The 18,075-nt window shown below is 37.3% G+C and overlaps 2 protein-coding genes across 5 annotated transcripts; both read right to left on the bottom strand.

The window, feature by feature from the left end:
- Positions 1-703: 703 nt before the first annotated feature.
- Positions 704-7,372, bottom strand: SKIP5 (SKP1/ASK-interacting protein 5). Its single transcript, XM_008815198.5, has 5 exons — positions 7,156-7,372; positions 2,122-2,266; positions 1,960-2,038; positions 1,396-1,454; positions 704-1,175 (listed from the first exon to the last, which is right to left on the bottom strand). Exons 1-5 carry the CDS (start codon positions 7,280-7,282, stop codon positions 809-811), a joined length of 777 nt encoding a protein of 258 aa, XP_008813420.1. The 5' UTR covers positions 7,283-7,372; the 3' UTR covers positions 704-808.
- Positions 7,373-9,191: 1,819 nt separating this feature from the next.
- LOC103724051 (uncharacterized) lies at positions 9,192-17,791 on the bottom strand. 4 transcript variants are annotated; one of them, XR_003383062.3, is made up of 10 exons: positions 17,492-17,713; positions 16,399-16,994; positions 16,085-16,199; positions 15,860-15,961; positions 13,963-14,098; positions 13,512-13,876; positions 13,252-13,409; positions 9,727-10,156; positions 9,602-9,646; positions 9,192-9,397 (listed from the first exon to the last, which is right to left on the bottom strand). XR_003383062.3 is itself a non-coding variant. In XM_088713238.1 (8 exons), exons 1-8 carry the CDS (start codon positions 17,516-17,518, stop codon positions 10,060-10,062), a joined length of 1,587 nt encoding a protein of 528 aa, XP_088569364.1. In that variant the 5' UTR covers positions 17,519-17,791; the 3' UTR covers positions 9,192-10,059. The 4 variants fall into 4 exon arrangements, 2 of the variants coding, with proteins under 2 accessions (XP_088569364.1, XP_008813419.1); XR_606758.5 differs by having other exon boundaries at positions 9,192-9,646; positions 13,512-13,867; XM_088713238.1 differs by having other exon boundaries at positions 9,192-10,156; positions 13,512-13,867; positions 17,492-17,791.
- Positions 17,792-18,075: the final 284 nt, after the last annotated feature.

The following is an 18,075-nucleotide window of genomic DNA, read 5'->3' as shown; positions in this document are numbered from 1 at the left end:
CATGTTATGAGCTTGTCGGCTTATTGTTTTTGGGCAACAGATCATTCTAGGATCATGTTAGTTGCATCCAATGTTTGGTGGGTAGTTAGTTTCCGGTTACTAATTGATTAGCTTTGTCTCTTAGATCCCTTGCAACCTAAGATATATAAACGCTGGACCCTAATGAAAGCCATCTACCCTACTGCTTGGCATATTCTTGATGTACCTGTGAAGCCCAAGATCAGGGTTTTTTTTTTTTTTTTTTTTTTTTGAGCAGGTTACTCTCTGATTAAAAACTACAGAAAAGGAAGAACAATTGCTGGGAGATCAAATATTCACCAAAAGGGCATGCATGCAAGCCAGATATGAACAGAATCGGGTTGCAACATTTACCATTACAAAATGATTAAGGAGACGATATTTGCTAGGGTAAAAGATTGAACATTCTAAATTTACTTCATTGCGCATTTACAAGAACGCAATGGCACTTCAACTCGATATGAAAAGTGGACCATTAAACACAAGAAACTCAAAATGATAGTAGCTTTGAGCTACTCTCCAACAGCACTGCAACTAGGATGGCATCAGAGAAAAATCTTTATCTGAAAAGATGATCTACACAGATGATCCCAAATATTGCAAGTGGCATAAGATACACAAACAGATCTTATAGCTTGTTTTTTTTTTTAATGAGGTTTGCCGGTCAATAACCAAAGCAATCATGTTTAAGGTCGAAAACAAGCTCTTTATAAGTGAATCATCATCAATCTATACATTAGGCGCCATTGTAACAAATAGAAGGCGAACAGAAACAGAAACTACTTGTACATCATGCCTTAGCAGATACTTGCTGTTCGCCAACTTCAAACCAGAAAAAGATTGAAGTTCGCGAATAAATGGCACGCACATGCTGCAACACCAGATTCCCACTGGTTCGAACTGCCTTAGCACCGCCTTCAATTCTTGTCCGAGCGACTGTGACGCTGTCTCCATGTCCCTTCACTGAAGGGGCAAATGCACTACATCCGCTGGCTGTGCTCACTATTGGGAAGGAGAGATGATCCAAAGGGTTTTCTTCACACTGAAGTATGCACCCCTCAATGGTTAATTTCCCACTTCGGTGAAGCAAGCAACACCCCAGCTCTGCTCTGATTGTCAAGTTTGCAACCTTGCAAGTGGAAAGAAACTCCAATGCACTGCTTGGGCATTTTTATACACAGGGTTTCAGTTGACATTTTAAAGACCCATAAATTGGCCAAAGCTACAATTATACTTAACATGTTGGCTAAATATAGTTATCAGCTTGATATTTTGGTTCCATTGCTGCAATTAGTTGATGACGAATGCAGCCAAATTTATACTATAAGCTGGCTAGTGAAATCATCTCATAAAACAAATGAAATGAAATCAGCAAACCTGTCAGAGCCACGAGAACAGGTCAATATGGTATCATCTGGAATTTCGCCACCACCCATCTGAACAAAATAGAAAATGACATGATGAGCTTATGATACGTGGAAGCATGAAAATTTTGGAAAAAGAACTGTGTACTACCAACAGGCAATTAGAAATCTGCCTTTTAGAATAAATCTTCTCTCAATAAGACATTAATCAGCCCACGGTTAAGCCTTTCTCTCCGACTACACCGCTATGTAATGGAAAGAAGAAAAGGAAACATATCCTATGATTGATTTGTTCAGCTTTTCTGTGGCATATACAAGAAATGCCTAAGACACAACAGGTTCCCCTGGTGTCTCCAGCTATCAGTCATAATGATCAGTGATCTAATTACCAAGTCAGTGTTAAAGCAAGGCACGTTAAAGAGAGATATATTCCCAAACATTAACCAATATAAAAATTGAGGAATAAGCCATTCAACTTTCACAAGCGTTCTGATGATAACACATACTCATTCATGTGCTTGTTTGAAAGGTATTTGACGATAAAAAATCCAATGCCAAAGTAAATGGGTCAACTTACAATGCAAAGAGGCTTTTGAATCTGGATGTTAGAAGCAACATGATCCCCACCAGCAGCAATCAGGATGGTATCACCAGGCCTTCAAAAAGATTTAAATTATTATGTATTCATTCCCTTCTTTTCTACCAAGAACTCAGACAGAACGAACTACAACTCGCTAACCTTGCAGCAGATATTGCAGCCTCAAGATTGATGAATACTCCAGGCTCAGCTATGTTTTTCATGGGTTTCTCCACGCGCAGCCATAGCCGAGGGTGGCATGCCAGGTAGCACCATCTGTGGCAAACGAGGGCAGTGTTATACCGATCTGCAAACCAAACAACAGGGTGCTAAAAAGCTCATTTAAGAAGCATATTTGGGATGAAAATGCAGAATACTATTAAAAAAGTTACCTGAGCTTATCACAATCACAGGAAGTACATATAATCATGTTATGACCATAACGTATATAGGAAATTTCATAACCAAAAGATACATGATTAGAGTGGCAAACTCAAGACCAAGGTCTGAGGAACAGATACCGGGCACCGTACTGGTTCTCCGACGGGATGACTCGGTAAGGCTCGTGCCAAGCCTGTACTGACAAGCGAGAGCGCGACACTGAGAGGAAAAGAGAGACAGAGAGAGAAGAGAGAGAGAGAGAGAGGGAGGCGGACACTGGCGGAGGGTGGCAGACGCTGGCAAAGGGCCGACGGAGGCTGCGCGAGGCCGCAGCTTCGCCGGCCCTCCGCTGGCGTCCGCCACCTCTCTTTCCCTCCCTCTCCCGCTCGCTCTCTCTTTCCTTCTCTTTCTCCGGCAGCGGATCTCGTTTTTGTTGTCGGAACCGTATCAGTAAGCCACCGGTATGGCTCGAGTCGGCCGGAACGGCCCGGTTCGGGACGGTTCCGCCGACCTTGCTCAAGACGGAATTATAATATCAGGTCAATAATCTTAATTTTCCTCCTTTTAGCAAAAAATGCATGTCATTCATGTTGAAAAGAAAAAAAGATATCTGTGCCACACAATACTTTTAGTATGTAAAAATACCATCTCAAACACATACTTTCAAACAAAACCAGAAGATGAAACAAGCTAGTCATGAGAACCATTTCCATGTCATGCATGTATGGTTGCAGAACATAGCAACGTGCAACAGGTGGTAAGTTCCAAGATGCTTAATTCTTGGAAACCATCAAAAATATATATTCCACAACAACAAGAGACTCTAGAAACTTTGCAGACTCAATCAAGCACTCTCAGCCAACAAATTTGCCATATGGTTTGCTCAACAAAGTATATAGAAATGATTGAATTATGCGATCATAGGATACATGGTTAATCACAAACAATAATTAAACCATATGATCGCAGGAAAATTGGTTGATCATATAAACAACATTGTCAAACCACCAGTTTGAATAACACCCATATAGTAGGAGATGATACTCTGTGTCTCTAGTGAGTAGCGTAGAGCTCAAAAGGTCAAACTTGTTGGAGGTGGTTTTATTTCTTCGAGCCTGATGCACTAGAAGACTGGTTCTGGTAGCAGCATCTTATGGACTTTCTCAATGAAATAAATCCTTCAATCCTTTACCAGCAAAGAAGGTTCCCATAAATGAAAAAACATTTTCTTTTCGGTTATTGTTTGTTTTCTTTAATATATTATACTAGTTGACAGTTCATAGTAATTTGTGCTTCAGACTTCCTTAAATAGCCTGGAGTATGTATAATCAGACACTGTGTATAAGCAACCACATGTCACTAGCACTTCACAATGTTAGAATTGTTAAGATGGGTGAAAATCATGTATAAATATTCAAAACATGTCCACCCCCCAATGAGAACTATTAAATGTAGCTTCCATGCCCAAATTGAAAACTTTTCATAGATTGTAAGAATACAATTAGGGTACATTGTTGACACTTAATGGCACAAGTAAATGTCGGCGACAATTGGCTCTAGTACAATATGTGATAACATTCTTATGTTTCTTCATAATAACTCCACAAAAGCAACTAGAAAACCGTGTTCTCATCCATCTTGTAACAACTAAGATATAAAGAGAACTTCCAAAAAAATCCACTTCCAATAGGAAAACAATCAAAGACAGACACTTTAACTTTCTGAATTAAAGTTACTCCCCCTAAATATATGATCACATTATTAGGGTTCAACTTCTGGATATCTGAGCTAAAATCTGATCCAAGTTAATGAGTAATTCTGCTGATTTAATAAAACGTAACATTGCTAACAATCAATGGAATAATATTGATGTGGCATAGGGTGGAGACAATAGATATTGTGATTAGTTGGACCATGCCAAGCTTTGCAGGAACAAACAGATTCGCGGGCGAAGACTTCATCAACGGATTCAGAGATTTTCGCTGAATTTTCTTATACATTTTCCATTAGAGTCAGTGTCAGATTTAGCCAAGTTTCTATTTTTACAGTAGAATAATTCTAGCATGTCTTCTTATTATTGAGTCCTATTTAAAGTATGATTCTATACTAGGTTTAATGCCCAAATAAGGGACAGGGTCATGTCTTATATATATGCGTTTAATACATTGCATGGCAGCCTTTTGACATATTAATAAAATTTCTTAGAGAGAACTTCCTTTACCAAAGAAGGGTTCTTCGCTCCAATTGTTTCCAATTGGGTGTTGAACTTCGAAGTGTAATCCGATAATCAAAATGCTCTTCACCCATCTCACTACATCAGGGTCACTAGGCAGTGTCAAGATAAGATCCATGCTATTCACATTAATTTGGATGATAAATTGGTGTTGAAGCATAAAATCCTCGAATAGCATAAAATATTTGGCAACTAAAGTTTTTTTTTTGTTATATAGGAATGGTGAACTGGAGAGTCGAACTCAACTCAGCTAAGCCTTAATCCCAAACTAGTTGTGATTGGCTACATGAATCCTTTTCCTCCATTCAGCGATGTTTAGGGCCACACTTTTCGAAAGATATAGTGATTTCAAATCCTTCCATAAAGATGGGATAAGCCTCGTCAATTAAGCGGATGATAATCAAAAAAACTAATCACATACTACTAAAAGTTTCAACCACGACAGTTTAACAATTTATCTCAGTAACAACATCTCATTATGATCAGACATGAGAAGTAGTTCTCCATAAATATCAAGTTCTCCAACTTAACAGTTTTAGCCACCAACAATCTAAATAATTTCTAAAATGAAACAACGCTACGGCAACCTTCTCGAGAACCTCATAGATGAATCAAAACTACTATACAGACAAGAAAAATGTAGAAAATTTTTCAGATCTCAAGAAGTATATTCATATGACAAGACCAACTCCGGTCCTGAGTGTTGGACCGTACATAGAAAATTAGCAAGAAAGGAACAAATTAAGAGATATCTATTTATAAAACTAAGTGATTTTTCATGATCTTGCTTTTTTAAGGATCAGCATTTACATAAGTAAAGAGACTGTTGCAGTCAACAATCTATATTATCCAAGGGATCTTGGATTCATTATCCAGATCAGCACATCATGACATTAAGTTCAAGAATGTTAATTTGTGAGATAATTCTTGTGCTCCCAAAAGGAAGAAATAAACTTTAAGACCAACATGATCATAAATATATGCTCAAATAATAACACAGAATAAAAGAAATTGAATTAGTTAGAGGATGTGTTATGCTGCTGATGGCGATATACATGACAATATTAACACGAGCATACTGAGGTAAAGAGCTAATTTTTCTAACCAAAATATGTCACATTGAATACATCATTTATTATGTACTTAATAGTTTCAGTATCCACCACAGAGAAGGGTCAGAAAGAAACTTAGGTCACTGGCCTTAAATGATATCATTTACTCTATTGTCGAATCAACTCAGAAAGATGAATACATGTTAAAGCTATAAATAATAAAGTTTAACTGAAGGCATTACAATTAATTGTAGTTTTTACCAGTATCTGAAAGTATTTTGTAACAATAAAAACAGGGTTATCTCTTCATTCACCATGAAATGAAATAAATTTCAAACAAACCAATGTTGATGGTCAAGCAAGAAATATTGTTGGCAAAGACAGAATACTAAATATTTGAAATAAACTCATCAGGAGAATACACAAGGATCTGACTACGCATAGCATGGATCTGACTACGAATAGAACTGTACTTTTGCCATGCAAACAAAAATGAATCCAATATAAATGCATCCCCTACAGAAATCCTCCAAATCAGATAATCCAAATAGGACCACACCATAAGCTTCCGAATATTCCAAACATCAACGAAATAAAATAAACTTTTCACCAATTGAAAAGGGGGAAATTAGCTAACCTAGATATCCACAGCCAATAAAAACCAAAGAGAATCTGACCAGGTAAAGAACACAAACAGCAACCTCCGGATAGAAAAAGTTGGTGTAGAATTATGCTTCATTATCTACCCTTTATAACTACTACTTATTTAAGTAGCGTTAGCAGTATAATACCAGCGGCAATCTGATTATAAAAAAAGTCACTTCATCCGATAAAAACCATCAATAAGACCACATTGACACATGTACCAGACATAAAAATAATTTCTATTCTCTCTTCCTCCTGCACAACTATCAAAAACATGGAAAGCACCAAACCTTAGTCGCAAACTACCCATTATGATCCAGAGCACAATAGCACAAAATCATACTCTCAACTTTTCCCTCTATTTCTATCTATCGACAAAGAGGTCAAAGGGGGGAACTAACGATGGAGCACAACAAAGCACCACAACAAAGCACCAACAATTATTTGAGTTAAAAACGAAAAAAAAAGCCCCCGTTGCCACATAATCAAACCACCGATTCAGACCATCCCGACACATTCTGCCAAAAAAAAAAATCTAATTTTTATTTCTTCTTCCTCCTATGGAGCTACCATATGCATGGAAAAACACCAAAATTTAGCGAAATTTTCCAACAATCTTTAAAATTATAGTCTCTATTGCTATTCATTTATCAACAAAGAGGTTAAAAAACTAAAAACAGATGGAATCAGAAGGAATAAGCGAACAAAGAGGTAAACCACACAGACGGAAAGATCGACGCTCGGAACGCCAAGTGAACCTTCTTAGGGCTTGTAGGCTACGTCCGGAATGACGAATTGAAACCCTAGAGAGGGATTAAGGCGGTGGGAGATAACTCGGGATGGGAAGTGAGGAGAAGAAGAGACTAGGGTTTGACAGAAGGGAACCTGGGATGGGGCTGAGGAAGCTAAAGATGTGCATGAGGCATCCGTCGTCCAGATTGTTTATGGGCGAGGCGGCGGAGGAAGACGCCGCCACCGCCGACTCGCTACCGCCCGCCCTCCTCTTCGCCATCTCCGTTTTTCTTCTTCACCTCCAAACGCCCGCCTCCGACCCCCTCCCCTTCCCTCCCTCCCTCCCTCCTGGCGGTGGACCGACACGTGCACAGGGGCATCGCCTCTCCCTGTACTTGTCGTGCTGCACTGCACGTGCAACGCACGTGTCAGCCGGCAGATTTTTTTTTTTTTTAAATTTTTTACTTCACAAATAATTATTAAATAATTTATTTGAGTGACTAATTTAAATTATGCTAGAACTACTTGCAACTGATATAGGCTTTGGAGTGGAAACGAGCAGCATTGAACTAGGATTTCAATAGCTTGGACTTCTTTTGTTGTATGAAAGTGAATTTTGAATGTGAGACCTAAGTACCGAGTATTATGATGTGGTTTACTTATTAGTCTAAGTTTCAATGAGGGTTGAGCTCAACTTGCTTCTCAATCAAATGAGATCGATTCGATCAATGATTCGTGTTGGGCCCAAGATGCTCTCGGGTCGCATGATTCATTTTGCAGCTCCATGACCTTCCCTTATCAAGAGGGTGAGACTAATGTGAAATGTAACATTATTCTATTAGCAAAAGTGTCTAGGTAAGTAAGCTCGAGCCAACCCAAGTTACATATATACACACATATTGGTATAGATTGAAAAAAAAATAGATTTGTTTAAGTTAACCAAAATGATACAAGAATTTAGATTAAGATTACCAGATCATGTACTGATATCATCTTGTTACTATATCAGTATGTCATGTATAAAGGTCAGTTCGGCTTACCGAATATCGGTATACTCTTCGTACCATCTGCCGATATTGAACCAATATAGTACGGTACGTTCTATAAGCGGCATGATGTCATGTGTCTTTATTTCAATCTAAATCAAAGTAGCAATTAAATTTTGTTTTACTGTAGAGTTTCTTGGCAGTACTAAACTACTCATGCACGAAGGCCCCGCATGAACTAGGCCGTCCTTTTTGACATGCGAGCCACCATATATAATGCAGGGGTTCCATGAAAATGTTATATAAACAATTTTTGCTGTAATACGGCTGTTTATATAACATTCCTATACGTTATACTAAGCTAATCACTTTGTTATTTTTCGCATATATGGGTAGTTTTCTGACCTATTATATTTTGTCCGTTTTAGTGGGAAAGAAAGGTTTTCCTTTCATTGTGAATTCTCCACAATTTCTTTAAGGTGGAAATAGATCTCTTTGTATACAAATTATCTTCTTGTGACTGCTCAAAATATAGTTATTAACGTACAAAGTTGCCTTTAGGCCTTAAAAAAGTTCTATTCGTTGTCTAGTTCTAAATGATAAGATCGTTTATGGGAGGGCTGCATCTTCTCGGCTTTCATATATAGCTCCTTTCCCTTCTCTAAACCCAAACCCTCCCACAATCTACCATTCTAATTTTTCTCTCTTGCTGCCCATTCCTTTGTTTCTTACAGCTCAACAAATCTTTCCTCCCTAACAAGCTGGATTATATTAACCTCTTCATCAAAAACTCTAGTGAAATGGAGCTTCCTTGTAGAAGCTATTTAGATCAGAGCAGGAGCACATTCATATTGCTGGCCACCAGCACTCTACAGCTGCTTGCAAGATAGAGGTCGAAGGTACTTAACCTGCAATCCTTTGTTCTCGGTTCCAACATGTCAGCTGCGCCGCAGAGGCAGATTCCATGTACAGTTTCATCATCAAGAAAAATGAAGGCTATACCATTACAATTGATGATGTTCGAAAGTCATTGTAGCAAATCTAAAGAAGAGAGCAGACACATCTAATTTGTTTTGCAAGGATTTTATAGCATGGCCTGTTCATAATTTTCTTTCATTGAGAGAGAAAGAGAAAGGGATCCAGAATATGTCATTGGCTAAAGGCTAAACTCAAGAATAATAGAAACAGCAAGCCATGTAGCTATACAACAATTTCGATGATTCTTTTAAAAATATATTGCTTTTGCCCTCATGATTTAATTAGACATACAAAGTATATGGTAAGCACCCACATGAGATTCGATACATGTATAAAGGTGCCAACTGGTTGAGTTGATAAAGTCACTGGATACTAGTGACCTGGGTATGATCTCTCCCTCACCTAGATTTTGGTTGGACTTCCTCTTTAACCTAGAAAAACAAAGAAAAAGAAAGGAAAAAGAAACTCATGTTGAATTATTTAACAACATTCTCTACCTTAACTGTGCAACCAAAGAAAAAATAAACTGTGTTACAGTTGCAAAAAAAGATCCCACAAGATCCACAGGCTGCATAATTTATGTATAGAAATGCAACACTTCAGGTGACACATTTTCTTGTTTTGCAGGAGATTACCGCACTGGAACACTGGAGTGCTCACTGGGATCCAATCCGCTCAGTCTGGGTGAAAAACAACTAATTAACAGCAAACAATCTCATCAAGCAGGAGAAAGATATGAAAGTAAGTGGTGGAATAATACATCTTACTCCAAAGCAAAGGTTGGGCCTCCTTTGACACAAAGTTCCCGAGCTGTCCCTTAATTGCGCTTCCACAATGCATTATGAATCACCAAATATGCAAATAAGTGTAATGCATCATCGAACGAATCAAAGCACGGTACTTTTACAAGAAAAAAAAGGACAATACAAAAGTTGCCCAAAATGGATGGTTGAGGTCAAGCTACATCGTCTCAGTACCGAGCCCTGTACCGGTGTCACACTATTATTGTGTCCGGTATGGTATGGTACGTCCTATACCATCCGGTTTGGTACAGTATGGCATACCATGCTTGACGTTGCTCATCTTCTATGGATCATAGACATGAGTATGAAGACCTGTGAAAGAGCAACTGAGCCACGATCCGATCAATGAAATTTGTATCTGTCTCTGAAGTCGGTGAACTCGCAGCCCTGAAAAGAAAGAAGAACTATTAAATAAACAGTCAATCTTTTATAACTACTGGATTTTAAAAAAAATACATTTGAGTTAAAAAAAAAACTCAATACTCTCAAGGATATGCATTATCGTCATTATGGTCAGTTTCAGCCTCACTGGTCAATGTCTGTGAGATGATTTATCCCCTCTAAGACAAATCTTAGGACTTAGATCATCTGAAGTAACAATTGATTATGACTCCGGTTTGGTAGAATTTCAAACAGAAAAATTAGAAAAAGGAAAACAACAGGCTTTTGGAGAAATTTGCTTGGTAGCTTAACAACTCCATAGTTGCAGATGTCATGGCTAAAGAACTTTGAGCTCTATGATGGTTCTGTGGAACCTTGTTCCCCCTCCAACAGCAAAAATAATTAATTGTATGTGGAACCAAAATTTTAAGACCTGCTCCAACTTTAGAAAAAGCAATATAAAGCTCACCTAGTTAGTTGTAGCTTCACTTAGAAGTATCGCATTAAATGCTACAAGAACTTGGCTCCTACAGAACGGATGAGCATTGTGCATGCTATAAATTTTCATTACACTAATTTATGACTAGCCCATCCGTATATACATATTTACTTTCTTCATGAAACCAATAGCCCTTTTCCAGACTTCTACATGATTCAATAAGTTTTTGTCACCTCCATTGACATTAATGGACTAAAATAGGCTTCTGACAGCCGGCTTTACTTTTTTCATTGCACTGCTTAATTATCTAATGCATTGTCAATGACACAGGGATAGTTAGTGGAGATGCTTCCACCATATTTCATATGATCCAACATCTCCAGCGTTAGTTCATATATTAACCAAGATCCTCATGCTTGTCTCTCCAACGGTACTTTTCATAGGACATACACACCTTATATGTGAATAATCATGTCTTGCCAATATAGATGGTTTTGCTAATATATAAATAGATTAGATCTAAAGCTTCAACCAAATATTAATGAGTTCATTTTTACCTATATCCTGTCAGTTGGATTTTATAAATAGCATATGGATATTTAATTTCTAAATAGTGATTCAAAATTTGATTGTTTATTATTTCAAATATATTTTTATATTATTTTGAATGAAGACATCTCTTGGGGGTTTTCTCTTTCTAGAGATATCTTCTGGGCAATAAATCTAAGAGACATATCCCTTGGGTGTATACATCTATTAGTGGTTGTGATCCAAAATACATTTCTCTTGAATTAACCAAAAAGGAACATCCCTTGAATTGGTAGTCAGGTCCAAGAGGCATTTTTTAGGTGAAGGGGCGTGATCATTTTCTTTGTGACACCTATTCACTTGCATCCTCTCCTTCTATAAATTGGGTATGGGTCACGTAGTCCTACCTAACTCAACAACTAAAGATCCAAAAGTGTCTGAGAGAGAAGATTAACTCCTTGGTGAGATCTGAGTAAATTTGAGTGAGCTAAGGATGAGAGCATATTGTGCTTAGTATCCATACAGGTGTGCACAGAGAAAGATACACAAACCATTTTCCTTCAAAGAATCTTTCAGAAGTTCTCGGCATTGCTTTGCATTTAGGCAAACTGGCAAAGGCTTAAAGGGTTCATTGAGAATTCAATTCAAATATACATTAAGAGACTCTAGAAGCTTGTTGTACCTTGTAACTTGATGCCATTCAACTGCATAGACACAGGCTGTAATGAAATTCTACTCTGAAAAGTGCCTTACATATTGTGCCCTGAAAGAAGTTCTATTTCTTTAACTATGTTCATTTATTTTGCTTGCTGTGTATACTTTAGGAATTCTAGATTATTTTGAAGCATCATTTCCAACACCTCAAGGGTAAGCATTTCCCAAATCACACTTCGCACATAAGCTAGTGCATGGTTTCACCTACTTCAAAATATCACAAGCAAAATGTGCATGCAGATGCACACAATACACTTACACATGTACATATACTTCCACACACGTATGTGCATATATATGTACATACGTATATGCATATATATGTACATATATGCATGTGAGTGTGTACATATATGTGTTTTCAAGTGGATGAATATATCTATATGCAAATGCAAGCATGTATATATGTATGTATCTATATTTGTTTCAAAGGTAGCTTGCCTAATGATATCCAAATTTCATTGGTTATATTTCCATTGTACACATTCTTCTATACCCTTATGGATTCTCCTCCAATCTTATTCCTATCTAGAGACCATTTTAACTAATGCTAGTTATATTAGAATCTTGCAGATCAACATTTTACAATTGGTTTCAATGTCTTCCTCAACATATTTAGGGAAAAAAAGTATTCTGCAATGCCTGGGATGAACATTGTACGATGGCTTAATTGTAAAGGTTTGACTAAGACCAAAGACAGAATTCTTGTCATAGGTGAAAGGAAAAAAGACTTGACTAGTATTGCACTCGAATCACCGATATGCATTAAGTTGAATATAAACATAAACTTTTGCAAACTAGTATCAAAATTTCAATATTTTTTATCTAGAAAAAATGAAAAAGATATAGACATACTGCTCTATTTTAAAATCCAAAAACTCGTAATGATTAGCGTGGATTGGTGATTCAATGAGTCAATTCCAAAAAATGAATGTGTTTCCTCCTTTGTATTCAACTTTGCTATTTTGAAGAGATACTAGCCTTCACTTCTTTGAAGTTGCGCACATCAGTTCTCGCTTATCTCCTTAGTTCAACACACAAAGCACTTAGTTTATATTCCAAACGATCACTTGACACCATCCATAAAGTTCAGATGATTCCCACTCCCCTCCCCCGAGAGAGAGAGAGAGAGAGAGAGAGAAGATGATACAAGAATTGTAATACATAAGCTTATCAATATTTAACTGTAAATTATTAATATTATACAAACTTATCTACTTTAAACTATCCAATACTTAAAAGAATGACAGTATATTCTCCTAATATCATATGCCACAAATGCAAGAGAACTTATATACATGAAGATTTAGTACTTTATATACCATATATGTCAATCACGAATAAATTTGAATTCAAGGATATTAAGATAGACTGCATGCAATTCTGTATAGGTGAACAAGGCTGTTGCAGTTGAACGTACCTCCCATTATTATTCATTTGTCCATTTGCAGCAACCACTTCTTCATCTTTGTTACTCTTGTTGGTACTTGAGCTGTCACTAATGCTTTGTCTTTCTGTAGCACTTCTAGCTAAACGAAACACACTATCTCTGATACAAAGCCTCAGCCCAGTGTCCAACTGCAGTGGGAGAAAAAGACAATAGTAGCGTACAGCTTAAAGTAAACTTGTAAATGTAAATGCAAGTTCCGAGAACAAATAGAAAGGCTGGTACAATCTAACCTTTCTTAAAGTATCCTGGAGATGGTAATATATGGTTTCCTCCAAAGAGTGTTCATCACTCAGCATCGAGATCATCTGAGATTCATCTTGCTCTACAAGCATGTTCTGCTCCAATGATGGGAGCTCTGAACTTTCTTCAGTTCCAAAAGAGCTTGTGGCAGCCTCCTGACTCAGACTCTTTTGTGAGCATGATCGGGAGACTGAATTGCCAGCACTAGTGATCTGAAGGCCATATTTTTGTTGCTGCTGCTGAATTGCAATCATAGCCTGTGTTTGCTGCTGCTGCTGCTTTTGATTTTCAATATTTTCCTGGAGTGTTGCATTACATTGTCTAGATAGAACATCTGGTACTGTATCTGAAAAAACTGCATTAGGGATCTGGATTAACAACAGCGGTATATGACATTCCAGGAGATTTGAAAGGCTTGTAAAGGAGTTGTGACAAGATTACCCCTTTTCTGTCTTGAATTTTGTTGGTTTTGGCGAGTTTTATGGGACCAGGAACCTTTTAAGTTGCATGATTCTTTATTCTTGCTCTTTGCCTCTGCCTGTTCCCAAGAAATCAGTGTTTTTTCTTGCTCATCCGCCTGTACAGATGTTAACAACAGCAGAATAAGATATTCCAAATGCATTGAACAAGCACCTTACTGAAAATCTTCACTCTTGAAAAAAAGGGAAAACAAAGAAAATAAAAAAACATGATGTAGGTGTTTCAATAATTGCAACATCTCGATGATTGTAGTAATGCATAAATCTAGTATAGGGAGCAAAATCCCAATATATGCTCTAAGAAATAAGCTATGGTTCCATTAATCTAACATGATATACAGCATAGAGCTTTTTACAACATGCAATACAATATATAACCCTTCACTCTATAAGCCCCTTCATAAAGAGCTCCCCAAGCATATTCTAAAAGCACAAGGTGGTAGGAATCCTGATGAAGATTTTAGTAACCTGCAACATAGCATAGATATCGGAAGAGATGTAACTTCAGCCACCAAGGTGACAATTGATGTTCTCTATGTCCACTCAGTGAGAAAAAAGAATACTAAAATAGCTTTTTCAGTGGCACAATCAAGATAAAGTTGAAATATAAGGGTAGTAACCAAGTTAACAGGAAAGATGGCACTGACCACTGTAGTGGTACAAGATAATGTCCAATGTTCAGCCTAAGTGTTGCATCATAAAATAGCATCGTGCTTCTTACTCTTTCAGGAGGTATCGGAGTTTCTAAAGTAGACAACAGTGGTAGAAGTAGATAGTTGATCAGCTTCCCAATCAGAATGAAATTACAAATTGAGAATGGAGTGGAACATGCGATGGTCCCTTGGAGGACCAGCATCAATGAGCTTCAAGAGGATCACATCTAGGTTGAGATAATAGTACGCTAACCAATTTTATCAAATCTGAAGCATGGAAACAATACAAATAAATGCATGCTAATGCACAATTGTGGGCCCCTAGCACAACATGATCTACTACTGTTAACCTAATTATGTGGCAAGGGTATGGATTCAAATATTGAAGTCTGCCACATATATATGTATGATTAGAGAAATCTTGGGAAGGGAATTCAAGATTTGATGAACAATATTATATTTAATATCAAAATGTTCTTGTTAATTGTAAAGGGTTATAGAATTAGAATAATAAATATGAAGGGTTATATAAGGTGATAACTAACATTAGAGTTCATATGTTATTGAGAAGGAAATTACAAGCAATATTTCCTTTGTAATTTGAATCGTTGGCGAAACCTACTCAAGAAATCGATTCTTAAATATATGCAAGGAATTTACTGCTTAAGATGCCATATTTAAGAAAGAGTCAACAATTTTGTAGCCATATGAATGTTGGATCCCAAATTACACCCCTAGAATAACCAGTTAGTTGATGCAGACTTTTGAATGTTCAACAATCCATATATGTCCTAGTGTCACATATATATTAATACAGGAATTTCTCAGGCGGACTGACAATCCAGGTAAGCTTTCTTAGCAAGAATTTGGGACCTTAGGCTGAAAAGAATGTCACCCGATTGCAGTAGTTGATGGCTAGGTCATAGATCATTTGAAAACTTATATTGTATTGTGAGAAACAAAGTTTCTATGAAATCATAACAATTTTTTAAGGATAAAACCAAAATAAAAGTAGGTAAAACTCATCTACTTTAAGAATAGGTAGCACATTCCACATTATTCACTGGTAAGATAGATTTGACATGAAGTTTATCCTTCAGCTTTCATAGAAATACCTTCTATCGGCCAACGTAAAGAAGGAAACATTTTCAACAGACTTACCTGTCAAAATACCTCATAACTAAATGCATAGATGTGTCTACATACCTTCTCTTTCTGTAAAGCATTTCTTTCTCTATTTGGATGTTCATCTAACTGAATGGAGCAACAACCTTGATCAGGAGTCTCATCTTTGCAAAACGAAATATCCTGTAAAGAGAAGGAATTGTGATTAATCATTTTCTCATAGTGAGAGGAAACTTTATACACTGGTTGATTACTCACTAAAACAAATATGCTGTAGAACATCTACTTTCTAATTTAGAGACTTACTGGCTTTGGAATAAACTGTGTGGTGCTACCCGATAGATGTGTAAATGGAGAGAGAAATCCATCTGAAATACCAACTATTTCATCTCCAAAAACGGAGTCAGCAGAGTCATTATTTCTGCAGAAATATTGTCTGTTAGGATATTCTTCCATCAAAATGTCATTAATTCATCAAAAGAATAAAAATTTTGATTTGCTGGCATCACAATTCAAAGTGTCGCATGGATATTAATAATTTGTAAAGCATATCTATATTTGTTTTTAAAATGATTATAATTAAGATATCTATAGTCACAATTCAGAGTGAACTGCATTACCTGAAAACTGTATCAAAATCAATGTCTTCAAAAGTATCCCGATCAAAGTCAAGAAGGCCATCAATCTCTTCATCTTCATACACTCTACCAAATAATTCAGGTTCACCATCTAGCTGCACTGTCCTACTGGTTGAGAAACTACATGACTTATCTGCAGATATTGAGTCCTTGTCATGGAGCATAACACCAGAATGATGACACTCCATCATGCAATCACTCGGTGAATTCAGTTTAGAATTATCAATAAGATCTTCCATCACTTCTGTTGCCCCAGAATCGTGCTCTTGTCCACCATTGTACCCTTCACTGCATGCAGAACTTACGGTAGGCAAAGCAGGCAATGCATCAAAGTCAAGTTCCGAAGCAGTCGGTTTCCCATCTGTACTATAACAAGAGATATTCTCCAAATGACAACTCCTTAAATTACTTTTAGTTCCACAGATTTGGTCTTTAGACCTCCTGTCACTGGCAATGCTTTCCTTCATCTGTTTCTCCCCCTGATCTCCAAAAGTAAAAATCATCCCTTCAGTTTCCATGTCACGTGGCACGGTACGATCTTCATTGCCAAAAAAATCACCCAATTCTGGGCCCTCTACCTGGAAAGTTGACACCATCTTAGAAATACACTAAATACTCCCCGAATTTAATATAACCAAAAAATAAGCAATCAGAAAACAGAGAAGTTGATCTCCAGCTTGATATAATGAGCTAATATCCTCAAAACAAAAGGCAAATGTATATTAAATGTTCTTTTATAGATATTAGAATGACCAAGTGCAAGTTTTTATTCAGTTCATGAAGTTATATTTTTTTCAAATATCAAGTAGGCGATATCAGGCTACAAAATATGACGTTTCTCAAGGGAGAAAAGTCTCAGCGACTGTGATTTATTAAAGTAGGCTATTCGACATAGATCATCATGTTTCTATTTCTCTCCAGTTGCTGGCTATTTAGCGCTGATTGGAACTAAGTGATAAGAAAACATAGAAAAGAGGAATGAATTAGAAGGAAACCAAATTGAGGGGCAAAACAAATAGAAGAGAGGAGTAATAGATTATAAAATGAGGAAAGAAGGAAAAGATAAGAAAAATACCTGTTCTTTATCGTTCCAATCTAACATCTTCGAAACTCGATCCTGAAAAAAAACACCCTGAGAATTTTGCTAAAAGTAAAAAAGAAACGAAATCTCCCCGTGAAAGCGAGAAGAAGATGGTGAAGATTGAAGAGTTCGATTTCTTCCTCACGGCAGCGGAGAAACCGAGGAAGCAGAGGCGATTTTTCTTCTGCTTTTGGACTTGGCGCTGAGGAGAAGAGTGGGGAGGGTTCTAGCGAGTGGGGGGAGAGAGAGAGAGGGGGAGGGTGGGTTGCGTGGAAAGACGATAGTGCGCCACGTAGTGGTCGCATCCAGAAACGGAGGGAGGAGGAGAGATGATCAAATGCTGTTACCTGATTGGCTGGACGGTTTGGGGCGCGTGAGCCGGCCGCAGATTGTAGTACGGGTGTCGGGGGTGGTCTGACGTAGGAACATTCTAGAGTTTTTAGTTTTTTTCCTCTTCGTTCATGAGATTTTAGTTTTTAGAAATACGAGAGTATGCGTATTTATATAATGTCCAAGCATATGCGAGGCCTCCTAGGAACTCCCACTCTGGCTTTTTTTTTTAAGGTAAACTTCGATGA

Source organism: Phoenix dactylifera, chromosome 17, assembly GCF_051530095.1.
Source record: "Phoenix dactylifera cultivar Ajwa chromosome 17, Ajwa_hap1_PhDact_Kaust_v1.1, whole genome shotgun sequence".
Taxonomy (NCBI): Eukaryota; Viridiplantae; Streptophyta; class Magnoliopsida; order Arecales; family Arecaceae; genus Phoenix; species Phoenix dactylifera.
The sequence above is the reverse complement of the archived record's forward strand: the minus strand, read 5'-3'. Positions and strand labels throughout refer to the sequence as shown.

Excerpts from the sequence above, each read along its gene's own strand:
- SKIP5 (XM_008815198.5), bottom strand. The coding sequence starts at position 7,282 with ATGGCGAAGAGGAGGGCGGGCGGTAGCGAGTCGGCGGTGGCGGCGTCT. Across the intron at positions 2,267-7,155 it reads CTTCCTCAGCCCCATCCCAG|ATCGGTATAACACTGCCCTC; the intron begins GTTCCCTTCTGT and ends TTTGGTTTGCAG. Across the intron at positions 1,455-1,959 it reads TTCAAAAGCCTCTTTGCATT|ATGGGTGGTGGCGAAATTCC; the intron begins GTAAGTTGACCC and ends TATTTTGTTCAG.
- LOC103724051 (XM_008815197.5), bottom strand. The coding sequence starts at position 17,518 with ATGTTAGATTGGAACGATAAAGAACAG. Across the intron at positions 14,099-15,859 it reads ATGCTTTACAGAAAGAGAAG|GCGGATGAGCAAGAAAAAAC; the intron begins GTATGTAGACAC and ends ACATCTGTACAG. Across the intron at positions 13,877-13,962 it reads AAATTCAAGACAGAAAAGGG|TTTTTTCAGATACAGTACCA; the intron begins GTAATCTTGTCA and ends TCCCTAATGCAG.